Here is a 17703-nt window from a genome sequence, read left to right on the forward strand (position 1 = left end):
TGCACAGTTTTCGGACTCCCCATCATCCCTAACATCTGACAGGGACATTGGCCCCTCACGGTGAGGGGTCCCGTGAGCTCTTCCCAGGGGCCTCTGATAGCAGTTAAAGCGTTGTCGTTACAGTTATACTTACAGTAATAAGGATCTGGGACCCACCCCGTGAGAAACACAACAGTGTTTGAAGGTTACGAGCAGTAAGACGTGTTTCACAAACACGCACCAATTTCCTCGGCCAGGTCCTCCCTCCCGGCTCATCAAAAGAGCTGCTCGGGCCTGAGCTGGTCTCTCGGTCACGAACTTGTCTCCACGTTCCGGGGCAGGTGAGTCTACGTGCCGTTCTGCCGAGAGGGAAGGCTTCCCATCTCCTGGAGGGGCTGGGAGGGACCAGCCACCTGGGCAGGGGACTCAGCCTGCCGCTCGGTCACTTTGTGTGGAAAACTGGGGCCGTGACAGTCACTGCTTTGTGGGGACCTCCAGCCCCTGACGCCGCTGAGGCTGGGGAGCCTCAGAGGGACGGCGGGCTGTTACCTGCGTGCTTAGGTTAGCTGGGGCCGGGCAGCAGGTGCCCAGAGCGGGGCCTGGATCTAAGAGATTTTACCGTGGTCCCCTTGAGGGCGACACAAACCCCAAGAGCCATCCTCCTTCCACCGCCGTCCGCAAGGAGGGCAGCCGGGAGGGGACGCAGGCACGGAGCGTCTGTGGCTTAGAGGCGGCCGAGATGCAGGATGCAGGGAAGCAGGCGGGAGGGCAGGAAAAGCGGCGGAAGGAAGAGGAGGGGCGGCAGGATGACACCGGGGAAGACAGACGTGAGTGCAGTGAAAACAACGTGTCCCGTTTGTCGGGTGGGAAGAAGAGGCTCATAAGCGTGTAGCTGCGTGTGGAGGCAGCCGCGGGCGGACGGGGTCAGGCGGGTTCACGGAGCACCAGTCGCTGTGAGGGGCGAGGATTTATGGGCCTGCGCTGGGTCGTAACTACAGCACATGCTCGATCAGCCTCGATTTAGAAAACAGCCTCAGCGGCGATTTTGGAAACAGGAACTGTTGTCAGGCAGTGAACATGAGGTCAGTGTGTCCCGATCGGCGTCCGACAACGGGCAGGTGCGCCGTCGTCCACCCCGTCACCGACCCGTGAAAGCAAATGCGAGGGACACGTGACTCTGGCTCGGGGAGCAGGACACACTTTATTCGGGATGGAAATGCCGGCATCAGAGTTGTTTCCCGAGTGAACGTCTTCCCCCTCATTGTGTGGGAAGGGAGTTCCTGTCCCGAGCCTGACCGTCCGCTCCCAGGAATCAGCCCGCAGCTGCACCTGCTCACGCCCGGCTTCCACGCGCGCCACTGTGGCTCCTACTGGCAGAGAAGGATTTGGGATCCACAGGCCGGGTCCTGCAGGAGAGAAGTGGCTCTGAGCCCACGGACAGACGGGACACCCGCCGGGGCCCAGGGACACGCAGATCTCAGGGCGGCTGGAAGGGGCCTCGCATGTGCGTTCCAACGGGGGTGTTTCGGGTTCCCCGCCTGGGTGCAAACGCGGACCCTGCTCTGTGGCGGGACACCTCCGGGGACAGCCAACTGCGAGCATCCCAGGGCCGGCTGACTGCCTACATCCTGGACACGCGCAGACACGTGCTGACTTTACCGCTGCATCTCTTATGGTCATGCATACAAAGTAAAAATAATAACACGCAAGTCTAGACCAGTTGTCTCAACTCTACTTGCAATGATTCCATTTTTTTTTTTTTAAGTGTATTTTAGAAGTCAACATTTCCTTTCAGCTTCTGGCTGTCTTCTTCGGCCAAGACCCGGGGTAATAATGAGCTGAACGCCTGCCCTCGGCTGTTAGTTTCGATCTGGTTTGTATGAACGGAAAGCACTGTCATGGCTCTCGCTCTGGCTCACTTGTTCTAATTTGTCTACACTTTTTATTTATTTTTTATTTTTTTGGTTTGCTGTTTTGTTTTCTTTCTTTTTTTTTTTAAGATTTTATTTATTTACCTGACAGAGAGAGAGAGACAGCCAGCGAGAGAGGGAACACAAGCAGGGGGAGTGGGAGAGGAAGAATCAGGCTCCCTGCGGAGGAGCCCGATGCGGGGCTTGATCCCAGGACCCTGCGATCACGCCCTGGGCCGAAGGCAGACGCTTAACGACTGAGCCACTCAGGCGCCCCGTCTACACTTTTTAAAAAGCAGGTTAAAGTTTCCATAAATTATCCTCTTGCATAAACACAGTTTTCGCGAGCAGTAAATGCCCAGCAGGTGTGTGCACAGAGGGACAGGACCAGCAGCAGGCAGCAGCTCAGGGTCGTGGGACCAGGCTCTTCGTGATGGCCTCCCGGTCTGAATGGGAACACGTGACCTGTGGCGACCCTGTGCTTGCTCAGGCATGCACCCACCTGCCCTGCACGCCCAGCAGGGGCACCAGGCTGTGACACACTCGTGTCCCGGCGTGTTCCACGACCTGGCTGGCAGGTGCCTCTTCCACCTGTGTCTGCGATGTGCAGTGAGGCTTTACGGCCGGTGTGTGTCCTGCGGACAAGCACACACCTGGTTACGGTGGTCACGACTCAGGAGAACCCCCCAGAGCCCGTCACACACGTTGTCACGTTGCCACCGTGACCGGAGGGGGCATTGGAACACTGGTGCCTCCCCGATCCATCAGGGGAGGAGCTGGAGGCCGCTACTACTGTGAGGAGAGCTTTAAGGTGCAGCGCGGCCCGCACTGTTCTCCTCCATCAAATGGGGGGTGGCGTCAGGAGTCCACAGAGCTGGTCCAACACCAGGAACCCCGGCCGCAGCCCACGAACGCCCGGCCCAGCAGCCACTCCCAGCCCCAGTCCTGCCAAACTCATCTGATCATACTTCTGATTCGTGCAGAAATGCATTCGGAAACTCGCAGTCCCTGGGAGGAGAAAGTGCACTGCGGGCAGCCCCCCACTCCCGTTTTCTGTCTTCTGTTTCCCAGGCTCACTGCAGACACTGCACCTGGACGTAGGTTTCCTGAGCCATGAACGTCTCAGAAGCACACTTTGCCCCTCTCCTGCTGGAGCCGGTCAGGGCTGTGGCTCCTCCTCGTCAGACCCGCACAAAGCCGGGGGTCCCAGGGTGTGAACAACACCCTCCCAGATGACCAGGGCCCCAGGCAAGTCACAGGGAAATCAGGAAATGTCACGGGAGGAATGGAAGCAGACAGGACGCGCTGGGACCCACGGGCACGGAGAACGCCATACGCAGAGGGGACGTTCCGGCGATATGCGCCCACGTGGGAAAGAAGAAAGACCTTGGGTGACCACGTACCTTCACAGCCGGCGGAGGGGAAGAAAGGACCAGCGGAGCTCGAGTTGCAGGAGGAAGGACAGGGAGACCAGAGTAGAGAGGTCTCCCTGGGTGCAGTTCAACCTCCGTCTCACCCCCACCTCCGCCCCCGCCTGAGGCCGTGAGCGGTGACGCCGAGCTCTCCTTGGGGTCGGTGCCCCGTGTCTGCCACAGATGCAGGACAGCAGAGCCGGGCACGTGGCCACCATCCTCCTGGAAGGGGCCGCGCTCTCTGGAAAGCGGGCCCTGGATTTCTGTCCCTTCCGTCTGGGACTCACGGGCACAGGCACCGGGCAGCCTCTGTCTGAGCCTCACGTCCTCCCCGAGGGGCCTCAGCGACCGCCCCTCAGGCGCCCTCCTGCCACCGCCTGCCCCAACATCCATCAGACCACAGTTCACAGTAGGTCATCCTTTGGTTTTTGTCTTTTTGTTGATTTTCTGCCGTTTCCCCTGGAGCCCTGAGTGCCGTGATCCATCCTGTGTAACACGGTGCTGGGCGCTCGGGAGGGCGAGGGCATCGAGACAAGGCAGCGGGTGCTTTCCATTCACACGGTCATTTCCGTGAGAGGCTCGCTGCAGTCAGCTCGGAACAGGAACATGCACGTGCGTGTGTGCATGTGCGTGTGTGCACAGAACGCTCGCGCCTGCCGCAGCAGGGACGTGCTTCTGATGACGGTCAGAGCCGGTGCTCCTTGTGTGCTCTGCCTTGTTCACACTGTCAGGCGTCTTTACAGCAACCGTGTGACGTGGACACAGCTGTGGCCCATTTCCTAGCGGACCTCGGTGCTCTGGGAGGTCAAAGCCTCCTTCGTGGCCGCTGCCCGGAGGACGGGACAATCCAGGAGGGAGTCTGGTCACGTTGCCGTGGGACAGCCATTCCCCTGGGCACCAGCTCTGTCTCTCCGCAAAGACGGAGAAATTCCCAGACACGCAAATAGACATCCTGCTGTAGAAAGCAAACCTGAAAATCCCGCATAGTGCATTTGGGAGGGAGGCTTCTCCCCTGTTGGGGGATTTGGTGGGGTTCTACATCGATTTCCATCTCGGCCCGTGGGCGATGTTTGCAAGCGGCGAGGCCGCTGTGTCATTGCCGTGAGTTTGATCAGACTCTTTCCAAAACACAAGGAGTGGGGAGATGTGGGGCTCCTTCAGCAGCGTGTCCCGAGATACAGGGACAACCACAGCTAACATGAGACACAGCAACCCCGCCCCGATGTTCGTAGGGCTGTGTGTGCTCCGGACAGGTGACCTCACAAACAGGCGTTCAGGAAAAAACCACACAAAGCATTTTGTTAACAGAGCCTTTTCCTTCTTCATTCTCTTTCACGTTTGTCATGGAATTACAATTCAAGTGTGTCCCGTGAGGAGCAAGCAGGGCCGCTGGATCGTGGGTCCTGCCCCAGGGACTCGGGGATGAGACCATGAGTGGGGCTGATGGGAGGCGGGAGGCAGGAAGCGACTTCGCAGAGAGCCAGCGGTGCCGGGAGAAGCATGAGGCTGCGAACGCGGGTCCAAGCCCAGCCTCCTCGTTGATGGGCGCGTCACCAGGAGCTGAGTGTGAGTGTGCAGAGTAACGTCCATCCCGGGAGGAAGGCAGCGTTGCTCAAGTGACACGGACTCAGCAGGACAGTCAGGACGCGTCCCCTCACACTGCCATGTGCACCGCGGGACACCCCATCATTCCTGTGGTTGCTTCCGCGTCTCGCGGACTCAGGGCACGGTAGAAACATGCCTTGAGGGGCCGCCCTTTCCTGCGGTACCGTGTGTGAGGGCGTCTGGCCTCCTGGAAGGACAGCTCTGGGGAGCAGGGCTGGGCACTCGTTCTTGTTGTGTTCCCTGCGCCCAGACCTTGGAGAGCAGAGTGGACTGAGGTATGGAGAGGGGGCCTCGGGGCTTCGGAGCCCCAGCCCGGCTGGAGGGAGGTGGGGAGGCTCCACACATACACCCCTGGGAAGCCCCGTAGAGCAGAGGCCAGGAGGGAGGAGGGGCCCCGGTGCTGTCCCAGCATCCGGCCAAGCGCAACACTCACTCACATGCACACCGGCTGGATGTGCTTTTGGATGAAGCCACGCAGCCTCGCGGTGAAGGGCTGGGCACGGTGCCCAGATGCCAGGGTGTTTGTGGATTGTGGACGTGGAGTTGCCGGTGTGGACACGGAGTGGCAAGTGGCCCAGGTGAGCACCCACCAACGGGCTGTCCCGCGAGAGCCACCGCGGACGGCAGTTCCTCGGGTCGGCCCACATGGCGCAAAGCCCCCTCTGACTGCGCGCTGTGCCCTTTCAATCCCAGAGGACAAGCTCCCTCCCTTTCCAAGCTTCCCTCTCTCCCTGGGAGGACCAAAACCCAGGAAGTTTCAAGTTCTCAACCAACGCAGTTTCAAATACAAGATGAAAGGCCTTTTGTTGTGGGGAGGGGAGGGGAGCGGAACTGGAGCCCGGAGTGGGCGCTTCTGGGCATGGCTGCAGGTTCGAGCTCCCTGGGGACTTAGGTGCTGTCCGTCTGGTCCCCCCAGAGGCCACGGGCCAGCAACTCTGGCAAGTCAATAACACCTGTTCATGCCCCTCTGAGCGTCTCTGCACCCCTCTGCCACTTCCTGACCAGCAAAGCGGTGCTTGGGGGCATGTATGAAGGCTCCAGTATGGTGGACACTTCCCTCCCAAATTTCCCGGAAACGTATCCGCTTGACGGATGGCTGTCAACATCTGTTTTCCTTGTGTGTGGGGGCTGGAGGCACAACCTTTGCATCATGACAAGGTGACTGATGTCTAACAGAGGCGTTTACAAACTCAGAGTTGCGCGTGACTACTAAGTTGTGGTCTTGTCAGATTTTCACAGAGTGGACATTCAGTCCACGGGATCGCAGCACCCGGGAGTGTGTGCCGACGGTCTCGTTCTTACTGCTTTGTTCATTTGGTGACCGGCTACGGCTCTTAACTACTGCCGATGTCTAAGCTGCTAAGACCAGGCGGTCCCTAAAACGGGGGCGATTTCCTGCTGCCAGCCACCTAAAACTAGAGACGCTGTTTAAACGTTAGCAGACATAATCTCCGTGACAGGTCAGCAGTGGTGCCTTGAAGAGGATGTAAGTGACGACTGGTCAGTGGTTTGTCAGAATGACAGTGGACGGTGACGGGCCTGACGGTGACGGCCCTGACGGGGTAATCACACTCGGTCCAAAGCAAACTGGGAGGAGGCCGGGGGCGCGGCGGCCAAGCCCAGACCCCTAGACCTGGGTAGAACTTGGGTCTCAAATCTACTCCAGCTCTTATCAGGGTGGGCGAGTGACACATTCTGCAAACAGACACCCCAACACTGCTGTATGTGATTCCTGGGGCTTGAGTAACGTGACACCACGGCCCCGCGGGCTTGGCCATGAAAATCTGTTTACCCCCTTCCACGGTGTGGGCGTGTGGGGTCATAATGTCCGGGAGGGCTGTTCCTTCTGAGGCTGTGAGGAGCTCAGCTTCCAGGGGTTCGCCGGCCACCCCTGGCCTGTAGGCACGCCCCCGGTCTCTGCTCTGATCTTCAGCTGGCCTTCGCTCTGTGTGTGCCCCTGAGGACAGCAGTCCTGTCGGACTGGGGACACCTACTCCCACACAACCTCATCTCAGCTCATTATGCCCCCAACAACCCTGCTTCCAAATATGGTCACATGCCAAGGTACCAGAGGTCGGGTCTTCAACCTGTGAATTTGGGGAACACATTTCAGCCTGTAACAAAGACCTCACACGATCGACAGAAGAGTGTAATGACATCATGGCTGGATTCACCTAGCCCACGAGACACACTGCTGGGTCTGAAGCAATTCCTCCCGGTGTGGGCCATAGCTCTGCCATAAGTTACGGATCTGTTAGAAGTGTGTCATTCAAATACCCTTTACCAGACAGATGGTAAACTCACGTGTCAGGTAAAGAAGTGCAGGTAGAGGCGGTCTTGGAGTTTAAAGGAAACGGGTGCTGGCTTTACTATCGAGACACGGCGTGCGGGTAGGCAGAGCGGCGCCATCACGGGTCCGGGGACGCTACCCCCCAGGTACTCGGATAGGAGCCAAGCTGCAGTGGGCAGTGCCTGGGGACGCCCTTGGAACGCGACAGTGACCTCCCAGTGGTAAGACCTGACCACCAGGGCTGAGGTCTGGCACACAGCAGCACCACTATTGCAGAGGGATGGGGGGACAGGGGGATGGGACTGTGGGAGGTGGCCGGGGAGCAGGCGTGGCAGAGGGAAAGGGAGCCGCGGAGCTCCGTGGGGCGGCAGCAGAAGTGTCACGGCAGACGCTCCGCGGCAGGGTGGGGGTGCCCTGGCCAGACAAGACCAGCAACGGCTTCTTGTATTTTATGTCCACGAGAAAATTCAGCAAGACTCTCAGCTTGATTCCTCAGAGCCGCTGCTCAGGAAGTGGCAGCAGGTGTGCGGACCCGTTGGCCGCAGAGATACTCTGTGCTGCCATTTTTAACATAAAAGTCCAACTTTCAAGTTCCCAATTTCCAGGAGTCTGCCCTGGGAGGTACAGCTGAAGAACTGGTTTTTTATCCAGGGATGACCTTCATTCTCCTAGAAAACTCTGTGAGAATCTCTGCTTCTAATGAGAGCATCTCATGCAACCAGTGGAGTTACCAAGCATCCCTGCCCCAGAGTCTCCATCCACAGTCAGCTGACACCCCAAAGCGTGCAGGCCACTGTCCCCCTTCATTCCTTACAGCATAACACAGAGCCGGGAGTCTAATCTAGGGCTTCGTGCAAACTTGCTCTGGGGCTGCAGGGGCTTAGGGCACGAAGCATCGCACTGGCCTCTGAAACGTACCAGTCTTGCCCACGGGGGAGCAGACACCCCCGTGCCAGCTTCAGAGGGAGGACTTACCACCTGCAAATCACCGTCCAGGTGAGACCTGCCAGGCCGCCAACCAGCAGGGCGCCCAACGCGATGGAGACCAAGGACGCCTTCGGGAGCCTCCCAGAGTCTGGGGAGAAGGAGTAAGTTAGTGAGCCCCCGCCAAGGGCTGCTGCCAACGTGCCCTGCAAGCCCCAGCCCGCCCTGCCCAAAGCAGCCATTTCAGCAGACGCGCTCTCCTGAACGTGAGGTATGGGAGAGCTGGGGGAGAGCACAGGGTGCCTGCCCTTTCTCAGGCCACAGGCCCTCCCTCGAGGACTGGCCAGGAGAGACGAGCAAGCCCCGTGCAGAGGTGTTGGGTACCTGGCCTGCCTCTGCTGGGCTTAGAGAGGGGCCAAAGGTGGTTGGAGGTGCCATGTGACACCATGAGCTCGTGCCCTTGGCAACCCTGCTTTTTGCAGAAGTGGGTAGAGGGTAAACTTTGTCTGGGGCACCTGTCTGGGCAATGGTCAGAGCCCTGTGGGGAAGCCGTGGGGGACAAAACACAGCAGGTGTCCCAGCTATAGGCTCGACTGGAAGAAATGAGCAGGGTTGGCAGGTACAGACCAGAAGGGGCCGTGGCTGGACGGAGGTGAGGCCAAGGAAGGAGGCTGCCTGGAGAGGCCTGGGACATGTGGGGTTTCAGTGATGGAACCTGGGAGTGCCTGTGCCACACCCGACCTCGACCTCCTCAACCAAGAAAGCAGGGATAGAACAGGCGGCTTCTCCAGCCCCGTCCTGGGTCCCACCACCTGCCGAGGATGTGCCTGCCCGCGAAAAGAGGGCTTTGGGATCTCCGTGCATCATGGACTCCTCTGTGTGGGTGCAAGTCCCATGCCTATACACGTGCCTGCTCCAGGTGTGCTGGGGTCACTATGGGCCAAGCAGAAATACAGGAGGCAGGGAAATCCACTTTCAAATAAAAGGTTAAGTACTGTCAGCCGGCATAAAAGAGGCCCCATGGCGAGCACGGCTGCCGGGCGTCGTCCAGAGTGCGGGCAGAGAGGACACCCAAGAGAGACTTGCCTTGCACTGATTCTTCCAAAACGATAAAGAGCGGACTTCACAGACACGCCCACCGTGGTCTGTGGCCTGTTGCCTGCATTGAGCCAGATCCCGGATGGCAGGTGTGTGCCGTTCAGAGAGCTGCCCCTGCCCCGGAGGGTGGACAGAGTGGGAGTGGGGACCCCTTGGCGGACTACACGACGCCCAAGCCGGCTCAGCCTGCGCCTGTCTGGTGCCTGGATTGACCCTCCCCTCGCTCCGCCCCGCCGGCCTGATGTCCACCCAGCCTCCCTGTGGCTGTACAGAGATGGGCCTGAGGAGGTAACTGGGGTCAAATGAGGTCACAAGGCTGGGCCCCCATCTCAGTGACTGGCGTCCTATGAGAAAGGACGACCAGGTGAGGACACGGGAGAGGGGCCTCGAGAGGAACAGCGCTGCCCATGCCTGGACCTCAGACTTAGCCCCAGGACCAGGACGACAGGTCTGCTGTGTGGTCCAGCCGGGTGTGCGGTGCTGTGACCCCAACCGAGCAACAGAACGCAGAGCCTTTGTCCCAAGACTCAAAACCAAAGAAAACCAGAGCCAGCTGGGCCCGGGTTCGTCTCCGACACTGTTCCCAGGCTGCACTTCCTGGCTGCAATGGGTCTCCTTTTACCTCACCTGATGGGGGGGGCCCGCACGTGTGTTTGCCGCGAACAGCTGTGCGCAAACGCACCCACACAAGCTTGCAAAGGGGGCCGGCCGCCCTGGAATTACTCGGAGTCTCAAAAGCCCGGCCTCCAGAACATCGTGACCCCAGTGGTCGTGGTCACAGGGACGGGGAGCCGGGCAACGGGACACAAGCTGGTGATGCCTCCAGCAGACAGACGGCTGCGCCATGCCCTGACCCACCCAGGACGGGGTGACCACGTGCAAGGACCCCAGTAAGAGTCACTGTTTCCTGAAACAACGCCTTAGCCTCTACTGAACCTGTGCGGCTTCAGGGTGCGCCCTGCACAAAATCTCACCTTTCTGGGACCAAGATCATTCATGGGGTGGGGATGGGGTCTGGAGTAAACGTCCACAAGGAAGGCATCGCAGGGGCGCCCTCCGCTTTGCAGAAGTAGGTGTTACGAAGCACAGAAAGTCTTCCCGGGGAGACACGGGACTGCTGACCCCGGGCCCTCGGCTCACCCTGCAGGACCCAGACCTGCGATCCCCGGCCTGGAACAGCCCTGACCCCCTTTCTGGGTGTGTGTGCGGCATGGGCACCTGACCAGGCGGCCTTCAGACGGTGGTTTTAGACATTTTCCTGAAAACCCTGAAAGCGAGAGCTGCTGTTTTTGTAGTTTTCTGTGACCAAGAGTGTTCTGGTATCAGATCCATGGAGAACAAATGTTCAAACAGAGGAAAACTGTGAATAAGGCCAGAGGCTTCCCCAGGAGTAGGCACCATGGACGGGGCAGAGGGAAAGCTTGTGAGGAGGACACAGGGTACAGCCCACGGCCAGGGGCACACACAGCAGGCCACCAACAATCACATACCGGTGCCGCCCCGTCACTCACATCCACGCATGATGGCGGTGGGACACACGTGGCCCAGTCACTTGCATCCACACATGACAGCAGCGGGACACACGTGGCCCTGTCACTTGCATCCACGCATGATGGCTGCAGGACACACGTGGCCCCATCACTCACATCCACGCATGACAGCAGCAGGACACACATGGCCCCGTCACCTGCATCCACGCATGACGGCTGCAGGACACACGTGGCCCTGTCACTTGCATCCACGCATGATGGCTGCAAGACACACGTGGCCCCATCACTCACATCCACGCATGACAGCAGCGGGACACACATGGCCCCGTCACCTGCATCCACGCATGACGGCTGCAGGACACACGTGGCCCCGTCACTCACATCCATGCATGATGGCTGCAGGACACAGGTGGCCCCATCACTCACATCCACGCGTGACAGCAGCGGGACACACATGGCCCCGTCACCTGCATCCACGCATGACGGCTGCAGGACACACGTGGCCCCGTCACTCGCATCCACGCATGACGGCTGCAGGACACACATGGCCCCGTCACTCGCATCCACGCATGACGGCTGCAGGACACAGGTGGCCCCATCACTCACATCCATGCGTGACAGAGGCGGGACACACGTGGCCCTGTCACTTGCATCCATACACGATGGCAGCAGGATGCTCATGGTCACAGGCGCAGTGCAGCTGGGATGACCCTGCTGCCATCTGTAGGGTGGACCGCAGACCTGCCCTCCCCTCCCCGCTCAGGAAGCACGAGGAGTGCGCACTCACCTACACACGTCGCTCCGTCCTCCCCCAGCACGTAGGGGTCTGTGCACTCGCACCTGAAGCTGCCCTTGGTGTTCCTACACCGGGCCGACGGATGGCAGGGAGGGGGTGTCACGTCTTCACACTCGTTGATATCTGCACAAACCACATAGAGGTCAGGCAATGTCCCCATCCTCCCCGTCGCCCGCTCTGGTCCTCACCCTGGAGGCACCCGCACGCTCCCTGCACTGTGGGCAAGAGAATCCGAGAACCCCCCGTACCCTGTCAGCCGTGTCCCTGTTGTGCCATGCCTCTCCCTGAGTACCCGCTTTCTCCTGGCCAGTGCATGTCCTCTGAGGTCAGCTTGGCAGACGGTCGGCCCCTTTGTGACCACGCTGCACAGTGTGACCACGAGGCTGTGCGGGAGACCCCGCGCACAGCGATGCTGGTCCAGTCCCTCCCGGCCGATGGCTTACTCCCGTTCAAGCTCTGTGCCAAGTGCTCCTCTTGAGCAGGAGGGAAGCCAGCGGGACCACGGCCAGGGCACGGCCGGGGTGCCCCGTGGAGTCATCACTGGCTCACAGCACACGGGGCTGCTGCGCCTCGTCAGACATGGGGTCAGAGCCTCCCGAGGACACTGGCCCCCTCCACCCAGAGTAGGACCTGGCCTGCTGTGGGACGGGAGCGGGTGGGATGGAGGTGACCAGGGCAGGGCTGGGTCTGTGCACCTGCGTGGACTGTTTTCCAACTAGACGGCTCACCCTCAGAGAGCATGCGAGGCCTTGGGTCATGACCCCACGACCCTCGACGCTGACCCACTGGGGCAGCACTGGCTGCCCAGCCCTGAGTCAGAGCCTGGGCTCCCAGGCCCGGCGCACTGGTGCGCGTGGGCGAGCCACCGTCGGTGAGGAAGGGGTTCTGCCCTCATGTCTCCTTCTGCCAGAAACCTGGAACCCCTTGCTGGATTTCCAGGGCCTGTTTCCAGGTGACTTGTGTCCGCTTTTCTTCAAATATGTTTCTTTTCTGGCCAGTTCCAGGAAACACAAGTGGTCTTAGTGTCAACAGACAACATGTGTTACGTATCACTGAGCACGTGTTGAATAAACGCAACACGCACCATCACACACTCCCAGGCCGTCAGTGTTCGAGGAATGACGTGAACACCAGCTTGGCCCCCTCGCCTTCATCCCGGACCCTGTGCCGCCAACACTCCGGGGCGACGTGGGGACTTGCCAGGTGGAGGCTGGACCCCTGCACAGGCCAGTGTCCGGCCACAGAGTGATGCTCGCCTCCCAGCGCGCGAGTGGGGGACTTGGAGCCTGACCAGAGCCGCGTGACAAACGTAAGCCCTGGGCGTTGTCCACAGGGCAAGAGCACATGGGGGTGCAGGGTGGGGTTGCTCCTGACGCGGAGGCCGAGGCTGAGGGCTGCCCCAAGACAGACTTCCCCCACATGTAAATGGATGTAATTATGCACCTTCAAAGGGCTGGGGGTCAGGACCACTGTGTGCCTTTTGGGGGACATGCTTCATCCAAGTCAGTGACCCCATACTTTCTGGTCTCCCTGCCCCGGGAAGCTGCAGGGTAGGTGGGGACAGACCCACACGGGTCTCAGGCCCGCCGAGTCCCCAGATTCCTGGGTCGATCCGTGTGAGACCAGGCTCGCTTACCTGTCCCGCGTTGTCTCCCACCCCTGCACATGGGGTGCTGGCCGGGGCCTCACTGTCCGGGAGACACAAGAGCCATGGCTGTGTTCATCCATCGCATGCCCTCTTGGCAACAAGGAGCAAAGGGCCACAGACACCCCACTTTCTACCACTTTGAATTCCCAACTTTAAAGCCTCAAAAGAGACTCATTACAGTTAATCTGCCAGAATTCTTTCCATCGGCCTCTCTTGCGGGTGAGTCGGCGGACGAGCAGGGTTTGAGTGAAGAGAAGAGTGTGCGTCTCGTCGGGTCTGTGCGCTAACCCTGCAGTGAGCCCGGCTTCCCCTCCCGTGGCCACGGCCTGAGCTGCGGTGTCACCGAGGACCCGCGGTGGCTCTCATGTTCACTCTCGTCAGCTTCGTCCCACGAGGGAAGAGCGCCGTCTGCCCCGTTCACGAGTCTGTCTCCCCTTGTGATTCTCGATCTCGGAACGCCCGGTGCCGGGCACAGATCAGGTGGAAAACGTTTGTGTCCGTTAACAGTGCATTCATACCATCCTCTGCTCCTCATCGGTTTCGGGACTTTGTTTAAAGGCAGCCCATCTTAATTATCACGCATCAGGACAAAGCACAGCATTGTATGATAAAGAGTCAACACCCTCTCCTTCCTCACCCCGTCTCACTGTGCCGAGTTTGAAACCAAGTTTAACGAGTCATCGTTTCCGTGAAGACATTTACAAATATTTTACAAATAAACAGTCTCCTCCGCTTTTATAAAAGTCTAAGCGGGTCCCTGTTAACCCATTCCTGTGCGTTTTTACTCCGCGATGCCTCATGGGCAGCACGCACGGCAGCGGGCACCTTGCGGGTGTTTACAGATGCGTTCGCCGTGTGCGTGCACCAGAATCCGAGCCAGACCTCATGACGCACGATGTTCATCACGTTGGCTCTGTGCCCTGTGCTTTCGCTGCGCATTGGACTCATTTGGACCGAGAAGCCATGAGGGGACTGAGGACCATCCCCCACTAATGTTTGCAAATGCGGAGTCACAGCGGCTGTGGGTTTTAGAGGCGGACACAGAAGCCCTGAGGGGGCCCAGGCCAGGCGTGTGGGGGCGCAGACCAGGTCAGGGCCGGTGGGGAACAGGGTCCAGTTACAGCGGGTTGGCCAGCCTTCCTGGACCCATCCCGCCCAACCAGAGTCTTGGTAACCGTGCAGGTCCTAACTGGGATGCGCTGGGGGTCCCGGAGCTGCTGCCTCTGCGGCCACAACACATGTGAGCCTGGAATCTGCCCACGCAGTGTGCCACGCCCCCAGCAGTCCCCCAGGAGCACCCGTCAGGCTCAGACCGAGCCGGGGCTCTCAGCTGGTGGTCAGTAGGAGCCGGGCATGTGCCGGGCCCAGCTGGTCTTGAGCCGCCACGTTAGGGGGAGATTAAGTGTTGGTTTGAGGGATTATGGAAGAGGAAAGCATGATGGGTGGGCTGAGAAGTCAAGTCAGGAATAGAGCTTTGGGGTCATGGATGCTGAAAACAGCCAAGATTAACACCTCAAATGTCCAGATATTTAGGCAAAAAGGGTGTGAGGCACACAGCACTGTAGGTTCCTGTAAGGTGAACTTTCTGGAAGGCAGGTCTCTGACGGAGCTCTCTGGGAGGTGTCCCTGTCCTCAACTGGGTCCTAACGAGGTGCAGGCTATCTGCCAGCCCAGCCACTCACGGCCTGCTTGGGCAAATCTGGGTGCAAAGCTTTTCCAGTGCGGGCGTGTGTTCGGCACCAAAGTCCCTGGCACCAGCGGGCTCTGATCTGGTTGTTTCTGTGTCATCAGCTGTCTCTCAGGGTCATTCCCTGGACCTGGTTCTGCAGCCGGCGACCCGCCCTCCCCAAGACTCTGCCAGGAGCCTGGCAGGTGCACGGGACTGCACCGTCGCAGATCTGGGTGCTCATGGTCTCACTCAGTCTTCCTGTAGGATTTAGAGCCAGAAGCAGGGAGCCCTGCTGCCCTCCCAGGACAGGACGTTCCTGACATTCAAAACTGAAACGGGGATTTTTGTTACTGAGGAGAAATATACATCACAAAAAACCGACCACCTGAACCATTTTTAACTGTGCGTTTGGATGGCATTAATATGCAACTATCACCACCATGCATCCCCAGAGCTCTCATCGTCCTACATGGACACTCGTGGGCATTAATATGCAACTATCACCACCATGCATCCCCAAGAGCTCTCATCGTCCTACATGGACACTCATGCTTGAGTTCATCCCTCTTCCCTGTGCAGAGTGACATGCAGCTCATAACGAGCAGCCCGCACGTGGCTTGGCGCCTGACACCAGGCTCCTGTCCCAGACTTCTGTGGCCACAATCCGTGGGCCGGGGAGTCGGGCACGCGTGCTTCCAGCTCCCAACATCACTTCCCTGGCCACTGACAGGTGGCCACTGACAGGGTCGTGCACTGAAATTGTGGGTCATTTCTGAAGGAGTCAGGGCTGCTCTCACCAGGAATCCCCAGCCTCGGGGTCCAATGCACAGACGTCCCCTTGGGACGTCCCTTCTGCCTTCTTCTCTGCAGGAGCGACTTGGGGATGCAGTCCGGTCACCTGAGCTCTGCACCCGGCCACCAACACTGTTCCAAGCAGTCTATTGGGGCAGGTGAGCGGGAGGTGGCTCGGGGCACCCGGGGCAGACCCCGGAGGCTCTCCCACCTGTGCTCGCCTTCTGGCTGCAAGTTCACACCAGGAGCACAGGGCCCAGCACACGGGGGATGAGGACGCGGCCAGATGACAAGCTATTCCAGGCTGTTTCGAGTGGAAGAGTTTCCCTTTGGTTTCAGTTGAGGAATTGGCTGTAGAACATGGAAGTCTAACGCGTCCCTTTCCCTGCCGCTCACCGTGACGGCCACATGCGACTGTCTAGAGAGGCCAGCTGGGGCGCGTGTCAGCCTAGGACGGGACACTGTATTCCGCGCCAAAGCAATTCCTGGGAAGATAATGACGCCCAGAGGCACCTTTCTGTCAATGACACTTGCTCTTACTTCCTGTTTGAAAACGGCAGATTTGGGGTAAAGTCAGTAAAGCCTGTGCCTCTGGAGCCACTGACCTCTGCAGACGGGGGGCCGGAGATCCGCGCCCCTGGGGGAGCAGGCCACCTGCTCCTGGCCTTGCAGCTGGAACCCGTGGTGGCAGAAGAACACCAGCACGCGCCGCCCCGACTCGCCACAGAGCGTGACGTCCCCGTCGTCCACGCCATCCGGGAGGCTGCATGCGTCACCTGCGCCGAGGGGGAAGATAGACGCCGTCAGGACTTCACTCCCCGTTCCGCCCCCCGTCTCCCAGCCCTCTCGCCCGCATGGACCCCACGTCCCACGGTTCCGTCCGGGTCACGCACGACAGGGCGCAGTGGTGATTAGGAATGAGCCCCAACTGCCTCAGGTCGTTGCTCTGAACCAACTTCTCCAGGCTTTGTCCCCACCCGACACACCGCTCCTGTCACCAAGCCCGGGGCTGGCGGCCACGACTCTGCGCCACGTGCCTTCCTCCTTCCTGAGGCCCTCTCTGGGGCTCCCCTCAGGGCCCTCACTGCCTCACCTCCTCACCTCCCTCACCCTTCACCCCCTTACCCCCATCCCTCCTCCCCCCTCACCTCCTCACCTGCCTACCTCCCTCACTTCCTTCACCTGCCCACCCCCTTGCCTCCCCAGCTTCCCGCCTCCCCACGGAAGCCACGTCTGCCGCAGTCTAGTGGGGCACGCAGCTTCTCGGCACCGGGTGCACCTCTGTGGACAGCACCACGGAGGCCCAGTGGACGCCCTGTGCCCCCAGCCCCACGCTCATCCACCCCCCAGCCCACCCCGACTCGGGGGACCTGCGCGCAGCTCAGACGTGGGGTGCTCACCCCCACCTTGCGGCACATGACACTCTCGAAAACAACCCACATGCTACAACATAGTTTAAAAAGGGCTTCACGTCACCTTGAGGAAGGGCCTCCCTCCACATGTCCAGGTTCAGACCTGGAATGTTCTCACAGGACTCAAAGTCCTGCGGGAATCTCCCGATTTGGAAGGTGTCCGCGGGCACGCTGGGGAGGCCCGTGTTGTCACAGATGACCCGGGATAGGGAATGCCTCGCCAGCTCGCGCCGTTGGGCCTCGGTGAACACTCCGCTGCTCTCCCACCAGAACCTGCAAGGGAGGAGAGGGCGGAGCGCGCTGCAGGGAACCCGCGGCTGAGGGCGCCTCCCGTCGGGCAGACAGGTGTCCTGCGCTGTCGACCACGCCCGCAGGCTCCCAGACTCCTCACTCCTGACACACTGGGCCCGGAATGAGGGGCTGGCTCAGCAGACTCCCTCGGGGACCTTCGCGGGGCGGGTTCCCAGGCCGAGCGACATGGGCAGCGCACCCACCCCGCGCTCGCACGCCGTCCCTGGGCCTCGGCCTCATGCCTCGGTCAGCACCCACGTGCCCAATTCGGCAGACGTGTGAGAGAACACCCAAAGGTGGGTTTCTGGGCGTCAGGAACACCCGTGCTCTTCACGTGATGCCCGCTCAGGTGTGAGAGTGGGTCGTTCGGACGCAGCAACAGCAGCT

At 60.0% G+C, this 17703-nt stretch overlaps 1 protein-coding gene across 1 annotated transcript in view; it reads right to left on the reverse strand.

Annotated features, from left to right (window-relative positions):
* Window positions 1-1168: 1168 nt before the first annotated feature.
* TPO (thyroid peroxidase) overlaps window positions 1169-17703 on the reverse strand; it is a 69796-nt gene continuing 53261 nt past the window's right edge. The window contains 7 exon segments of the mRNA XM_057309259.1: window positions 1169-1385; window positions 2392-2423; window positions 2425-2524; window positions 8172-8271; window positions 11496-11627; window positions 16219-16389; window positions 17090-17298. Coding sequence (XP_057165242.1) covers window positions 1313-1385; window positions 2392-2423; window positions 2425-2524; window positions 8172-8271; window positions 11496-11627; window positions 16219-16389; window positions 17090-17298 — 817 coding nt within the window. The 3' untranslated portion in view covers window positions 1169-1312.

This window comes from Ursus arctos, unplaced genomic scaffold (genome assembly GCF_023065955.2).
Source record: "Ursus arctos isolate Adak ecotype North America unplaced genomic scaffold, UrsArc2.0 scaffold_8, whole genome shotgun sequence".
NCBI lineage: Eukaryota > Metazoa > Chordata > Mammalia > Carnivora > Ursidae > Ursus > Ursus arctos.